The sequence below is a fragment of the Macrobrachium rosenbergii genome, chromosome 51 (genome assembly GCF_040412425.1).
Source record: "Macrobrachium rosenbergii isolate ZJJX-2024 chromosome 51, ASM4041242v1, whole genome shotgun sequence".
NCBI classification, from domain to species: domain Eukaryota; kingdom Metazoa; phylum Arthropoda; class Malacostraca; order Decapoda; family Palaemonidae; genus Macrobrachium; species Macrobrachium rosenbergii.
Window position 1 is genome coordinate 49,927,883 of NC_089791.1, and position 17,500 is coordinate 49,945,382.

The 17,500-nt window shown below is 36.2% G+C and overlaps 1 protein-coding gene across 11 annotated transcripts in view; it reads right to left on the minus strand.

Annotated features, from left to right (window-relative positions):
• The window catches only part of LOC136833392 (proteoglycan 4-like), a 433,343-nt gene that overhangs the window by 63,919 nt on the left and 351,924 nt on the right, over window positions 1–17,500 (minus strand). Inside the window, exon 1 of one of the 11 annotated variants that reach the window (XM_067095484.1) lies at window positions 16,728–17,122. The exons of 9 other annotated variants lie outside the window; for them this stretch is intronic. In XM_067095484.1, coding sequence (XP_066951585.1) covers window position 16,728 — 1 coding nt within the window. In that variant the 5' untranslated portion in view covers window positions 16,729–17,122. Of the gene's footprint in view, window positions 1–16,727; window positions 17,123–17,500 lie in introns of those variants that run through there. One more of the 11 variants, XM_067095480.1, reaches the window with a different exon arrangement.

Consider the following 17,500-nt stretch of genomic DNA (forward strand, 5'->3'; position numbering starts at 1 on the left):
TAAAACTGTTCAAGCTATCTCATTTCCTCATTAGGACCGACGCCGTTTTTTACCGACCGGGTAACTCCGTTATATCCTGCCGGAATCCTATTAATGCTTTTATCGAGGCGTAGGAACCGTCACTAATAATAGTAATGATATTAATGGATCCCTGCTGCTGCTACTACTACTACTACTACCACTACTACTACTACTACTACTACTACTAATAATAATAATTAATAAATAATAATAATAATAATAATAATAATAATAATAATAATAATAATAATAATAATAATAATAATAATAATAATTTTCTAGGATGCTTCTCTTGAGTTGCTTTTGTTCTGTACAGAGTTATTTTTGCCTTGCAACAAAAAACAAAACCTTTGAAAATGTTTTCTTGTACTTTGCATAAATTCAGTTCCACCTTCTGCTATACATCGTAATAAGCCTTGTTTTATACTGACATCATGACGGTATCACAACTGATTTAACAGACTTCAACCGAAAAAGCTCCTCTAAACCTTTAAAATTTTTTACTCTCCATAAAGCCAATTCCATTTTCTGTTATGCACTGCAATACTACTCCTTTGAAAATGTTTTTTCTTTTTACTTTGCATAGTCAGTTACATTTCCTGTTATACACTGAAATAGACTTTTTTGATACTGACATCATGACGGTGCCACAGCTCTTTTAGGAGACTTCCTTTGAAAAAAGCTCCTTTGAATCAAAGAAAAGATTATTGGTGTTCTAAACTTACCTTTTCATAGACTGAGTAAGTGGTTCCACACGTTCAGTTGTCTTTCGTTCACCTTCAAAGGTAACACCAATGTATTACTTTGCGTTAATATTTGAGACACTCTCTTTACCAGCGTTATAGAAATCTCATTATTTTCACTGAAGTTCCAAGTATTTTATTTTGCTGTTGGTTTTTTTTATTTCATCTCTATTTGGAAAATGACGTGACATCATGAGACCGAACTTATACTTAAATGAGGACAATTTTTGGCAAAAGCTAACCTCAGAGAGAGAGAGAGAGAGAGAGAGAGAGAGAGAGAGAGAGAGAGAGAGAGAGAGAGAGATCTAAATTTATATACGTATAAACAACCCGCAAATAAGCAGACTGTATAAGATGCACAGCACAAGAAGGCGAACCCAACCTCGCCCCACACTATAAAAAAAAAATCCCTTTATCACAGAAAAGAGAACAACCTCAATAATTCAGACTAATGCCACAAACTTCTTCCCAGTCACGAAGAACCTTTCTGTCGACTGACTTCCGCACCTCGTCTGAAGTTATCCAGTTAACCCTAAGTTGTAATGGTTCTTTTCTGTTGTTAGTAAATAAGAACTTTGCCTTACTTAACTCCAAAGCATTTGTCTGGCGAACCCAGTCAGCAAGGAGGAATTATGAAGGCGGCTCTTCTCTCTCTCTCTCTCTCTCTCTCTCTCCATACAGTTCTGCAACTGACATGCCATTTGCAGGGGGGGTATAGGGGAGTTTATATTTTTGCATTTCGTGTTGCCCGACTGCTCAGAGTTTTTTCTTTATAAGGCGTGTGGAAGACTCCTACATAAAAAAAAAAAAAAAAAAAAAAATATATATATATATATATATATATATATATATATATATATATACATATACATATACATACACATATATATAGGCTATATATGTATATACACATATATAGCTTATATATACATGTATGTATGTATGTATGTATATATATATATATATATATATATATATATATATATATATATATATATATTTACTGTTCAATATAGAATCCACTATACCTTGAGAATGACTCACACCTTGAGGCCACGGTTCGAATTCTAGCCAGCGAAGAAGCACTTGCTAATTATAATTCCAATTGGATGGTATCTCCCAAGATATGGCAAATTCGACGTTAAACGAAATTTGTGGCTTCCCGCAACTTTCCTCGATGAAGACTTCCCGATCAAAGACGCAGATTCAAATATACGCATCCGTTGGGATCTGATGAGTCATGCATTTCCTGTCGTAAAGAATGAAAAAAAAAAAAAAATCGTAGGGTACCAGTCTCGCCCCTTGCAGGATTGGAGCCCGGGAGAGCTGGGAAAGGGAGAAAAGGCCTTCTTTTTTGCATCATTCGTGGAAAGAAAAGAAGGAACATTCATGTGGGAAAAGATAAAAGTGGGAAAATTAATGTGCTAAAATATGAGTGGGAGAATTGATGTGTTAAAAATAAAGGAGGGGGATAGTAATGTATTAAAAGATAAAAGTGGGAGGATGAACTTCTTAAAAGATAAATGGGAAAATCAATACGTTGAATAAGTGGGAAAATTAATCTAACCAAAAATAATGAAGAAAAGAGAAAAACTGTTATATTATAATTAAAAAAGGGAAATCTGTGTGATTAAAGACATACGAACAACTAATATCTAAAGGTAAGCGCAGTTAAATGTGACTTGAAACTAAATACGGAAAATAAAGTAGATTATATAGTAAGATTAATGCTTCATGATAAATGTGGGTAATATAAAAAATAAAAGGAGAGAAATCAATTGGATTAAATTGAATGGGGGAAATAAAAATGAAAGAGGAAAATCAACTTGCGTGAAGAGATCGCATGACTACAGCACGAGAATACGCGGAAAGGTTACGTCATTGTCAAACTGAAACAGTCACTAATCTCTAAACGATTGACCCATAATTGGCAAAACCTATTCTTTATCGTATCTTAAACGTAATACTTAACTCACTTTTCGAAAGGTGCATTTACTTTACGCCTTAATTGTTTGCTTAGTAGTAAGTGATCCTATAACGAAGAAATATGCATACACATCTCTCTTCTTCCCGAGTAATTCTTTGCGCCTTTGCTGATCTAACCAGTGGATTTAGGTACCTACATGGGTCGTCGATTGACAATGGCGGGTCGCAGCCAGGACGGTGAAAAAGGCTAGGAGCTAACAACCACATTTAAAGTTTATGGAGACGTATAAAATCTATGCAAGTTGATGGATTTCTGTTTAAGTTTACTGTAAATGGTCGACATATATGCTTATATATATGTGTGTGTGTGTGTATGTATGTCTATATGTATATGTATATATACACACATATATATATATATATGCATATAAATACATACATACATATATATATATATATATATATATATATTATATATATATATATATATTCATATGTATTTATGATTCTAACTTTAAATCAGCGGCAATTGCCAATAATTGTCCATCTGATTTGTAAGCATCTGTTAAAGACATAAGCCAGGAAAAAGAATTGACATTTCTTCCACGTTTAAGAAAACGATCGTATTGAAATGCAGTAAACAACACTAACAGCAAGGTGAGCATTCTGTTCATGAGAACCAAAGTAATTCTGACACGTCTCCGAACAGTGCATTTTCGCCTAACACACGGACACTTAGTGAATAACCCACATAACCCTGACCCGGAATGCTCTGGATGTAAAGTAGTGATAATGATGAAACAATTACTGTGTGAATGTCCTAAGTACAATCAGCAGCGAATCAAGTTTTGGAAATAAATCGGTCAATGAAATTTCGTCAGAAGCTTCAACTTTGCAATTAATCTTGGAAATGAATCGATCTTTAAAATTTCGTCAGAAGCTTCAGCATTTGCAATTAACCCAATTACAAAACTTTTGAAAAATTTTAATTTAATTGACAATATATATATAAAAAAATTTAATACATAAAAGTAAAAACAAATCCTTCGGACCGGCTCTGTGAAAGCTGATATCAGCTCAGTGGTCTGGTAAAAGTATTGCAATAGTAACAATAATATTATAAGAATGTTAGCTAATGTATATATGAGGTGTTTTCCGGACGCTGCACTTTCCGTGACTAAAGTGAGTCATTAAACGGATATAAAACAAAGCGAACTACAAGGCAGAGGGAATTACACAATAGAAATAATTTGCGAAGTAGGATCTAACAACATGCGAGATTCAAAAGTTATGTGACGAGACAATCTTCCTCTCAAGCAACGAGAGAGAGAGAGAGAGAGAGAGAGAGAGAGAGAGAGAGAGAGAGAGAGAGAGAGAGAGAGAGGTTAAATGAACGATTATTAATTGATCAGTACCCAGTACATGTCAGTGAAAATATGAAAGGGAAGAATGTCCTCATCCCTTCTCTTCATCACACACATTCCTCTTATGCCCATTTACAATACCCTGCTACCTGGCATACACAAAGCCTGCACACAGAATACTCTATTACAGAACTAAGTAAATATATGAATAAATAATCCATGGTTCTTTGTCCCTTTCAAGAATTGGTGACCAAATCGGAAATGCTTTACGCAGCTTTACGAAATAGAATTAACCTGTACGTTCATGACCACTACGTAATTCTATACACAATGTACACACATACATACATACATACATACATATATATATATATATATATATATATATATATATATATATATATATATGTATGTATGTGCGTATGTATAAAAGAGTATATGTATATATATATAAATATATATATATATATATATATATATATATATATATATATATATATATATATATATACACACATACTAACAAAGCGAGGCCACACAAATTAACTACAACCCTCTCTAACCAATGATTCATTTAACATTAAACGAAAAAACAAACATCTAAACAGCTTCTTCCCTCGGCTCCACCAGACCACGCATAAACACATCCCTTCCTTCTCCAAATAAAAAAATAATAAAAAAAATAAAAGCAAAAATAAAACGACGCCAAGTCGCTCCATCTTCTCAGTAATTACGAAATGGTAAAATATAATTTCGTCAGCTTCAGTTTTTCCTAAAAATAAAAAAAAAATAAAAAAAAGGGAAAAAGGGAAACAGGGATCCTTTACCATCTTGAACGGAAATGAACAAGAATGCAGCAGGGAGTACATTTTTTTTTTATTTATCTATTTATTTATTTACTGTTCTTTTGGTTTCTAAGGAAGATTATCCATAGAATTTCCTCGACCGCACAGTAAACAAATAGAGATAAAAAAAACCCAGTTAAACCCCAATCCCTGTTTCCTCATGAAAATAAAAAGCTTCCACTCTGCATTTCCGTAGTCGGGCGAAGAGGAAATGAAGTGAAAGGAAAAGGAAAAATAAGACGTAAGTAGGAGAGAAACAAATAAAGAAACAGATGATATAATGAGGAAAGAAAGACCAAACAGCCATACAAACCAAACCATCTTTACGAAACAGTTTCCTGTTTTGTCTAGAACTCTAGATGCAGTGGGACACAAACCCCCACCCGACTTCACCCTACCACACCTCCCCCTCTCCTGAAATCCCCCACCCCCAGCGACCTTGGCAGTTCCACGAGGAGCCCTAATATCCTGAGGCACCACCAGTGTAGCCCTTTCTCTCTCTCTCTCTCTCTCTCTCTCTCTCTCGAAATAACAATCTATTATTATTATTATTATTACTGAACCGATGATTATAATGAGTCAGGCAAACTCCCTCTCTCTCTCTCTCTCTCTCTCTCTCTCTCTCTCTCTCTCTCTCTCTCAGGAAATATCAATCTATTATTATTATTATTCTTATTATTATTACTGTATCGATGATTATAATGAGTCAGGTAATATCTCTCTCTCTCTCTCTCAGAGAATATCCGTCTACTACTACTATCAGTATTATTATTATTACTGTTATTATTGTATCCACGATTATAATGAGTCACGTAATCTCTCTCTCTCTCTCTCTCTCTCTCTCTCTCTTTTCGGAACGTCTCACTCACACCCAAGTCGTTTATTACTCATCTTGGATGAATTCACCTGCCCTGCCTTTGGTGACTCATCAACGTCATCATCGCCAGCCTTGAGACGAACGCGATAACCGGGCGGGCGGCTCTCAAGATCTCAAGGACTTATTTACTTGTGTACTGTACATGTAATAATAATAATAATAATAATAATAATAATAATAATAATAATAATAATAATAATAATAATAATAATAATTACAGTAGTATCAGTAGTAGTCGTATACTGATATTTCCTGACTCATAATAATAATAATAATAATAATAATAATAATAATAATAATAATAATAACAACTGACTGATATTACCTGACTCCTTATAAACATCGATAGAACCATTATTCGTACGTAACATATTACAGTATACCAAAAGCGATTCACGATTAAACCGACAAAAAGATAAGCTTTCACCAAAGAGTGAATTCCATTTTCGTACGTATAAAAACGGTTGCAACATCAACATCCCGTAATTGCGGTTGCAACACCACATGCTAAAAACATTGCCGGATTATCAGAATGATAGACCAAGGAATAAAACATGAGAATTGCCGGATTATCAGAAAGGCAGACCAAGGAATAAAACATGAGAATATATTAGGGCGAGATACGAGTAATCTCCGACTGACGGAGGCGCTGCATCGCTTACGTAGATCGTCTCAGGGATGCAGTTCTTTTAATTTCTTAATTTATTTCTTAACGTGGAGACTAGTGAGCTGTAGAGAAGAGGCAACAACGTAGAAATATATGGATACAGAAGGAAGGAAGAAATTCCAAATTCTGTCAGGAGGTACTTGTAGAGAAGAGACTATTTTGTAGAAGAGACAGATGTCGCAGAAATATGTAAATATAGAAGGAAGGGCGTCCAAATTCTAGCAAGAGACTGAATGGAACAATTCACAAAACCGTCCACCTCAAGGACGGTTCCTCTTAGAGAGAGAGAGAGAGAGAGAGAGAGAGAGAGAGAGAGAGAGAGAGAGAGAGAGAGAGAGAGAGAGAGAGGTAGGTCTTGCCGGATGTTTGATAGCTAATGAGAACTACTGTCAATCGTTATGAAAGGAATCATAAAGGAACACTGTCTCCAAAACAAGACCTTTCATTACAGACACAATATGAAACGTGACGAAACTGATAAGCAGCCTTGATAGAAAGCCTTGACGGGGAACTGAGATTACTAAGGAATTATAGGAACAACAATAAATGCACCGATGATTGACATAAACATTAACGATATGTACATTATTCAATAATAAAATACACGTCACGTGTCGAGCTTGTCCACTCACCAACATTCATGCCGGAATGAATGGCAAAATGCCCTCTCTCTCTCTCTCTCTCTCTCTCTCACACACACACACAAAACTACTCACCAATTACAATCACTCAGCAACCCTTATAGGAAAAATGATCTTAGATCTTTATAAATATTCATATATATAAGCATCTCAACGGTGTTCGTAATGTGATGCAACCTTGCTTCCTTACTACATATGACACTTGAATATATTCACGTAATTGTATTACAGTAGGAACACACTTTGTGCCGGTTCTGACGGATTCCTCTCAACTGAATGACTAGCGTTCGATCCCCAATTTGAGAAGAATAGGAAAAAATGGGTGCTTTTCCTGAGAATTCAGTATGCGCCTGCATTCCCAAGCAGTGAAAAAGTACCTGACTGTTAGCTGACAGTAGTGAATCACCGTTGGAGTGGAGAAAAGTGATAAGAAGAGAAAGGAAAAGAGACGTGTTATCAGTTAACGCTGTCAAAATGTATACGATCATGTACATGACAACGGGAAGGCCTCGATGAGGTAATCCTCATTGCAATTCAAAAGAAGACTCTCTCTCTCTCTCCCTCCCTCCTCTCTCCATATATATATATATATATATATATATATATACATACACACATATATATATTTATCACACATTACCACAGATAAAATAAAGAGGGTGTAGGTCTGCCAGTTTATTTATTTCAAGCCACTGTGCGTGTTTTAGAAGTCACAATGGCTTGGAAATAAAGTCGAAACCGGTCAGGACCTACACCCCGTCTCATATTTTTCATCTGTCGTAATGTGTTATAAATGAATCACGTACAAAAGTTATTGTAATCATATATATTTATATATAATACATATATACACGTATATACATATACTGTGTGCGTGTGTGTGCATTGTGTATGTGTGTGTGCGTGTGTGTAGGTTTATACGTCCCACTTGAGCTCCCTACCGTAAGTACACTCGGTAATTGTCACTGCCTGTCTCCCTGAAGAGCTCTTCTTCTGTCGAAGACATCTCTTACTCCGGAGCCTCCGATTCTATCGAGAGGTTACCCTCCAGTCCGAAAGTAGCCCACGCGACATTTCAGAAGTCCTCCTCAAACTGATGTATAGATTCTATACGATTCTATGTCGCATGTTCTTTATCTTTTCCCGTGTGATCGACCAAATTTCGAGCAACGACATATCAATTTCCTAACAGTGGAATGGGAATAGGGTCGTATTTCCTTTTTCCAAACGCCTGGCGGTGACAAAATTGACATCGTGTATAATCTCGTACTGAAATTTAATAGTAAAAAACAATGCTTCCATTTGCCTCCTAAACTCCTGGTAGCTTTCATCATCTTTACTTTAATCCTGCTCGCTTTTACCGTATCTTTAAACAGTTTGCTTTATTTTTTTAAATCATGCTAATTCTCACTTCTCCCCTTAAATCATGTTCGTCTTCTGTTTCTGTTGAAATCCCGTTCGTCATATTGATTTCTCATTAAATCCTGCTCGCTTGAAATATATATTTAAATACGTCTCGCTTTAACTATACAATTATAACCTGCTCTCTTAGACTAAGTATTTAAATCCTCGCTTTAACAGTATTATAAAAATCTGCTTTCTTTAACTACACATTCAATTCTCGCTTTAACTACACATTTAAATCCTTCTCGCTTTGATTAAACATTTATATCCTGCTCGCTTCAACTATACATTTAAATCCTCTTAGGTGTCACTCATTAAATCCTGCTTGTTTTTATTCACTATTATGCTCAGTCTGACTTCTCTCTTTAAATCCTGATCACTATCATCGTCCGTGCGTAAATCCTGCTCACGCTTCAAACTCTGTTAAATCCCACCCGCTCGTATTGTTGTGGCTTTTCAAATCCAACTCGCTTTTATTCTCTCCCCAAATCCTGCTCGCTCTCTTGTGCTCTCTCCCTCCCCCTGCCGACACACATAATTCTCGTGTGACACAATTCATCGACACATATTTCGTTTAACACCCTACCATCCCCCCTCCCTCTCCCTTTCTCTCTCTCTCCCCACCTCCCATCTCCCAAACAATGTCAGTGTCACGGTGACAGACGGCCCTTAACAGCTCCAACACACAAAAGAGGAGGTGCAAAAAGGGCGAAAGATAAAACAGACGAAATGATGAGACCGGCTCCCAGCCATCACCGTCCGTTGGTGGACGGCGTGAAAGAGCAATACTGTGACGGACTGCTTCGCCGAAAATAAATCGTAACGCGTACGTGTGAGCGTATATATGCGCTTGCGTAGCAACGTTATCTACATTGCAGTACATCGAACAGAGAGACATATATATATATATATATATATATATATATATATATATATGTATACCGTATATATATATATTATATATCCAGGCTATAAGAGAGAGAGAGAGAGAGAGAGAGAGAGAGAGAGAGAGAGAGAGAGAGAGAAACAATTGTACTTATCCAGTAAATTTATCAGATTCTGATCCAAGCACATATATATATATATATATATATATATATATATATATATATATATATATATATATATATATATATATATATATATATATATATATATATATATATATATATATATATATATATATATATATATATATATATATATAATTCTCACACAACATCCAGGCTATGAGAGAGAGAGAGAGAGAGAGAGAGAGAGAGAGAGAGAGAGAGAGAGAGAGAGAGAGAGGCACTTTAGCCAGTAACGCCATCACAATCTGGTACTCAGTCCAGATATCCAAAATATTAAACCGAAGGCGTCTTGTCGACTGTTGCCCTACAACTCTTCCTGAGCGCCGCCGTCACGGCTGCTGACTTCCTTCGGAGGATTTCTGGTCCGGAAGACGATCATTCTTCCTCCTCCGCCCCTCGCGGAAAAAAAAAGATAATAGCTTAATGATTGCGCACATACAGCGAGCCATTACGTGTCTCACACAGCGGGTCTTTTTACCTAATTTTCCTGAATATCGCTGTGGGGATCAGCGTATCTCGGTTCTGTTGGTTGTGGAAAGTCCAAAGGTCCATACCAAGACTCTTATTGCCTCTTACTCCGGCCGGGTGTCACTTCCCTAAGCAAATGGTGGGTCTTCTTAGGATTCAAGACCTCAAGGCCTAAGAATCATATAATCAGAGATTTAGAGAATTCTGAATTAATACTTTTAACTGGTCTTATTGGCGAGGAATAGAATGGAATACAAAATTTAGGCCACAGGCCAAGCGATGGGTACTATGAGGTCATTCACAGCTGAAAGGGAAACTGAGAGTGAAAGGTCCTAAGGGCGTAACGAGGAAGAAAACCACGCACCTGCACTGTGAAACAGCTGTCAGAAGGTGAAAAGTAAGGTGGAGGAAAGAGAATACGAACAGAGGTACAGTAATAGTTATGGAAGGGGTTGCAGCCAGGGACCGAATGGACGCTGCAGAGAAACTTAAGTAATGCCTACGGTGCACCTCGTGAGGTGCTTAATGGCAAGGCAATAAAAAGATTATTCAAAAGATCACTGTCGACATTCTCCTTTGGACGAAAACTCTAACCAAGTTATTAACATCCTAAGATGTTAATAACTTGGTTCAGGAAGAAAGGAGGCTCCTTTCTTCCTTAAGTAAGAAAGGAGGATCCTTTCTTCCTTAAGGGAAGAAAGGATCCTCCTTGTTCCTCCTTCCCGTTAATGTCATATGTCGTCTCGTGAGCATCCAATCGAACTTCCTGCTCGAATCTATAATTGCAAGATCGTGCGCTCAAACAACTCTTCTTGTGTTTTACTCATTTAGGCTACTTGCATTTTTTATCTACTTATTTAATAATTTGTTAATTCGCTTTTTCTTTTCTAATGACTGCTACTTCTTTCAAATGAACAGCATAATCTCTGGAAGCTTGAATTTCAAGTCAATGGCCCCTGTGCTGTGGTGGGCTTGTTCCATATGAATAGGGTTCATCTTAATAATAATAATAATAATAATAATAATAATAATAATAATAATAATAACTGTGTGTAGGGCTATATAAAAAAAACAAACTCCAGTTAGGCAAACTGCCTTTGACGATTTTTAAATGTCTCTCAGAATAAGAATATGGTTCATCTTCAGAATAATAATAATAATAATAATAATAATAATAATAATAATAATAACAAACTCAGTTGGGCAAAACTGCCTTTGACGATGTTTGCATTACTCTTAGACTAACCTTATGCCATAAAAGGCTCTTCTTCCTCCAAGCAGTCTCTGAGGGGTGGAGGACGACCCGCAGGTATGAGTCGCCCTTGAAACCGGGCCGCCTGAGCTTCTGGGTAAACAAATGAGATGCGGCATCCGCCGCCCTCCCCTATAATGGCGCAATAAAGCATGAAGAACCTTCAATTAGGGTAAGAGGGCGACCTCTAACTGTACATGACCCTAATCATAGCAACAGTCGGCCGCCAAAAAATGAGCTCCTATTCACAATGGCCCTATACTCCCCCTTCCCCCCAATTACCTCTTATTAATGGCGAGGTCGACACACTCTGTTACACACACAGATGAAATGATGATCGCTGTGTGTGTGTGTTTTTGTGTGTGTTTGTGTATTTACCTGTCTGTTTATCAACCTTTTGCTTGTTCCCTAGTTTTTGAATCTTGGTATATTACTGTGCAATTAATAATCACTGAAATTAATAATCAGTGTGATTATTAATCACCGATATTAATAGTCAGTGTAACTGATCATCACTTAACTTAATAATCCCTGTAATTAATAATAACTTAAATTAATAATCACCGTAATCAATAATAATTGTAATTAATAATCACTGTAAATGATAATCATTTACCTGACGCCAACGTCCTTAAGAAAACACTTAATGGGATAATAAGTCTAAAAAATATATGCAATGGGATAAATGAACAATCATAAAATATAAAGTGTGATGAAGTGGCAGCACAAGAAATAATAAAAAAAGGAACAATAGTACGCTAAATGATAGTGGTCGTGGGGAGGGAGGGGGGAGAATGTGCTGCCCTTGAACACGGCCGTGTTATGATAAAACGATGATTGTGATCTGATAAAAATTGATGCGGGCAATGTCTTACAAACAATAAAAAATCAATGCAATGACTGGTTCATACGAGATTCATTCCATTGGCCGGTTTAACTTTCCTACAGATTGCGCGCACACACACAGCACACACTTTTTATATATATATATATATATATATATATATATATATATATATATATATATATTATATATATATTATATAAATTATAACTAAACTCCCACCCCTTAAAATCCTTAAGAAGCTACACGTACGTCCAATCATTTAAGCCACAGCTTGTCCCACTAAACCCTGAGAGAGAGAGAGAGAGAATCTTTTCACACTTCGGCTTAAATCTGTCCTCCATAGACGAGGATGGCGTGACAGCCATTTCCGCCCAAACGACGCATTTAAACCTCCTTTGTTAATCTCACCTGTGGATGACGCATGCGCAGTAGCACAGCACGACAGCGCGCTCGCGACCACAGTATCACTTGATCAGTTCTACCAACGAGTAATATATATATATATATATATATATATATATATATATATATATATATATATATATATATATATATATATATGTGTATATATTTTTTTTTACTCATCAGGGATCGAACCCAGGCCTCTCAAATGACATACAAGGGCGCTACCAACTGACCCACCCAGGCCAATTGGTAAAGACTTGGCTGTCATATGAGAGACTGTGGTTCGATCCCGATAATGATCAGAAAATTATTTCTGTGAAACACGTTAACATGTGTTCAGTAATTCTGTGCATGTGTATATATATATATATATATATATAATTATATATATATATATATATATATATATATATATAATTCACCGTTTAAAGGAAGTCAAAAAGGATTTTCCAAACTCCAACCGGGAATCGACCTCCGGTGTCTCTCGCTAGTGAGATCAACGGGACGGACAACCTAGAATATTAGAGTGAGGGGAAAAAGGAGGCGGGAAGAGAATTCCAAATTCTAACGCCGCCTTTTAAAAGCTTGTGAGACGAAAATTATGGAATTGTAGTTCATCTTTCGTTACACTAGAGCTACAGTGTTGACTGGGGTAAGAAGAGAGAGAGAGAGAGAGAGAGAGAGAGGAGAGAGAGAGAGAGAGAGAGAGTTTTATATCTATAGAAAGTACGAGTATACTTACAGTGTCAAAAATAACGCTGGAAATAATAGTGACATTAAAACTACAACCATTTTGAGGGAGAGACCTTTCTATCTACAGAAATTATACTTAGTGTCAAAAATAAGATTGGGATAAGATTGACAACCATTGTGTGTGAGAGAGAGAGAGAGAGAGAGATCGTGATATCCAACCGGCGAAACAAACCGTCCGCTTTAAATATTTTTCAGGAAGCATCAACCTAAAAATAACATATAGAGAGACTTCAGGTGCGTTTTGGCCGAAAAACACAGCATCATTAAAAATTGATGCTGTAACTTATCACCTGAAAATCAATTAAGCGCTCGAGTCCGACCCGACGGCGAAGGTGGCTGTCATCATTATCATCATTATTATAATCATCATTATCACTGACACATACCAGGCGATCGGTTACTTTAATGAACCTTTGCAACTAAGACTGTAAAAAAAAAAAAATTCATCGTTATCATTATCGATTCTGTCAATAATTTCAGTTTCTTGCAGGAGAGAGAGAGAGAGAGAGAGAGAGAGAGAGAGAGAGAGAGAGAGAGAGAGAGAGAGAGAGAGAGAGAGCTTTCTATCTACAGGAAGTATACTTGTACAGTGTCAAAATAAAAGTGACGAAAGAATTACACCCATTTTGAGTGTGTGAGAGAGAGAGAGAGAGAGAGAGAGAGAGAGAGAGAGAGAGAGAGAGAGAGAGAGAGAGAGAGAGAGAGAGAGAGAGACCTTTCTATCTATATTTAGGGTAAGAAAGAACAATGGAAAAGTTAGTGACATACAAACTACAACCATTTTGTTACAGAATACTATCAATGCAAGAACGAAACATAAAAATTAAAAAAACTAAACTATATAAACTGCATGCAAATACCGGCGATGTGATAGTTTGAAACCAAAAGAAAACCTTCGTCACTTCTAAGTAACTTCACCCAAGAGCATCGACACAGAACAGCAAAGGTGACATTTCAAATTTTAACGTAAGAAACGAAACGCGCAGCATTTTCTACTGGACGTTACTATCTCGTAAATTCGTCGAATGACTCCAATTCAACATTTAACGATAAAATAAAAGTGTAAGGAATATATTATACGTATTTGAAAACAAAAACCTGGGAGTGATTCACATGTAAAGAAAGGAACAATGCCCAACACTGGTTTTAAGAAATAATGTAAAATCTTAAAATAAGCTTAAGAAACATCCCAAATCGCTCTGACCAATGGGATTTGATACACTTAATCAAAAGCAACTTACAGTGAATTTCACTTCCACTATTTCTTTACAATTATACATGCCAATTGATCACTTAATTATATTGAAGCTTTATGCCATAACTAACTCAAATCAAAGTGCAGATACAAACAAAAATATTGGACAAGGCTAATAAATCCCGAGTAGGTCAATAAAACCGTCCTAACCATATTCCCTAACAAATACCGTTTTTAAAAACCCGATACTTTTATTATCCTTCTATCCTTTATCATGCTGTTATAACCATCCTTTAAGAAGTAGGTCTAACCTTTTCTCCTTCCTATAAGAAAACAGGATTTAACAGTTCCTACGACATTCAAGTACAAAGAAATGATTACGTCACCGAAATCAAAACGTATCCCCTATTCTCTCTCTCTCTCAGGGCGTAAGAAGCGTTCGTTCCCTTCCAGATTACCATAACACAGACGTCCCCTACAACCGCCCCCCCCCCATTTTCTTCACAAAGCCCCACCCCCACACTTCAATGAGGTGGCAGCCTTCGCTCCGCAGTCCCTACTTGTTCAGTAACCCTTAGGACAAAGGGCCGACGGGGTTCCTTTTATGCTAATGAATTGCAAAGGGCCTGACCTCAACAAACAGCTCCCGTACTCCCAAGTTTTCGCTCCTCTCTCTCTCTCTCTCTCTCTCTCTCTCTCTCTCCATTCACACACGCATATATATATATATATATATATATATATATATATATATATATATATATATATATATATATAGAGTATTGTATATAGTATATATAGTATATATACAATATATATGGATACGTATACATACAGACAGTATATACAATATATATTTTTTTATATACAACGCTGTTAACCTTCGTAACTCAGATTTGTAAATTTATCAATTACTGTTGTGCTTATAAAATAACTTATCTGAGACGCTCATACCCGATTAACTAGGTTTCACTAGGTAAACAAACAAATTACTTAATATATGTTCAGCGAATATATATATAAATAAATAATATACACCTATAAAGAATACAATTCGTAAGTAACTACTACAATCAACGCACACAGTCCTACAAACTCCCAGCAAAGCCAAACTTAAATACCTAACGCGTAAGCGCAGACCTTGGTGTAAGCAACAGTCAAAAGACTCTCAAATTTAAAAGGGACAGTATTCATCCTCCTTGGTGGTTATATTCCTCCTACCCTAACACCTCAGCCCCCACCCCCACCCCGAAGGGATCTACTTACCTTTTCCCAGACACCAATCCAATTGGTACAATCACCAAAATTCGTTACGAAATTCTGGTCCTTCCCTTTACCCTCACCCACGTGACTAATGCTGATTAGTTCCTCTGGATGCGTATCTCATCCGACTCGCATGACGCAAAGGGGATCAATAATAATAATAATAATAATAATAATAATAATAATAATAATAATGATAATAATAATAATGAGATAAAAGCATTCACATTAAAAATGTCAAAATCAAACGAAACATGTTTGCTAAATGTTTCATATATAATTTTGGCCTTGTAAAATACATAAATGGAAATACAACTTCCACACACATTTCATTATTAGTATTTCTCTACGATGTTTTATTCTGATGTGCTATACATCATGTCCTTTCAGTATGAAAAATCACTTTAGTTTCATAATCAACATCTCATTCACACCATCATTTTCACATTTCTTTCATAATCATTTCTCATGTCTATCATTTTCAATTTTAACCTCTTAGAGTTTTAAAGATTTTTATGTATGTTAATGTTTGTCTATGGCAAATTGTGTCCGGATTAAAGCATTAATGTGGTTGATTATTTAACTGTTTTTTGTCCCGAATCAGAATATTATTGCATTTTTCTGATTCCATACTTGCCTCTGAAAAACTTACAAGCATCAATTAATGCAAGCAGAGCCGCAGGCTTATTTTATTTTCGTTTAAAGGAACTGGCTTAAAATACCATCATTCTACATGACGATATTCCATATATCAGTTAAACCGTAAGATATTCAAATAAGCTAAAAAGAGAAACCGATTAACCATATAATTTCACACTGTTATGTTATAGTACTACAGTACTGAAAAGTACGAACCATTACAAGACGATAATACATATAAAGTACAGTAAAATAGAATTAAGCTGTTAAAATAGGTAAAATATCCTGATATGATATTATAAAGATTGCTAACAAATCATATAACGAAATAGGATGATACTAACTTGCTCACACAGGGTTCCACATTCTCCTAAAATACGGTCGAGATAACCCAGCGAAAGACATCGAGAAATTTCATTCACATTTCCGTCGAAGTTCTCTCCATTATCCACTGGAGTCGGCCACTACTAAACGAAGACAACATTCTAACGTAAATATTTAATAACAGGATCAAAACGAAACGAACAGCTAAGTCAAAACAAAATAAAAAATCGCTCGAGGCTTGAATTAAATCAAAATGATTTCGACCACTCCAGAATCCATCACAAACAACCCTTAGCGGGGTTCGTCTCCCACGCAACACGGAGCTCACACGCGTACGTCCCAACCCTCTCACTGCCAACTACCGACTGACTGAGTTCGACTGCAGCCTGCAGGACTCGCTACGCAAGCGAGAGCAACTCTGTCGACTTGCGTTTCGCCGATATTGTCGATGATTTGGTCGCTATTCTCGAGAGTATTTTGACGTCTGTGTCATACGCTGGCTTGATGGTGGAATTTTTACTTTTGACAAATAAATACTGGGACTGACACAATTCTGGAAATTTGTTGGCAGAATAATGCTACCTTTTTGCGTCATTCACTTGTTGCAAAATATCACGACAGCAGGGATTTTTTCTACCTTTTTTAGGACAAATTAAAAATATGACTGTTAAAAGCAGCATAAATCGATAACAAATCACATCAAGACTTTGACTCGAGATAAAATTACATGCAAAAGCATATTCACGTCCTCATTAAATATAGCAATTATAAAATTAATCACGTCAGTCGGGTA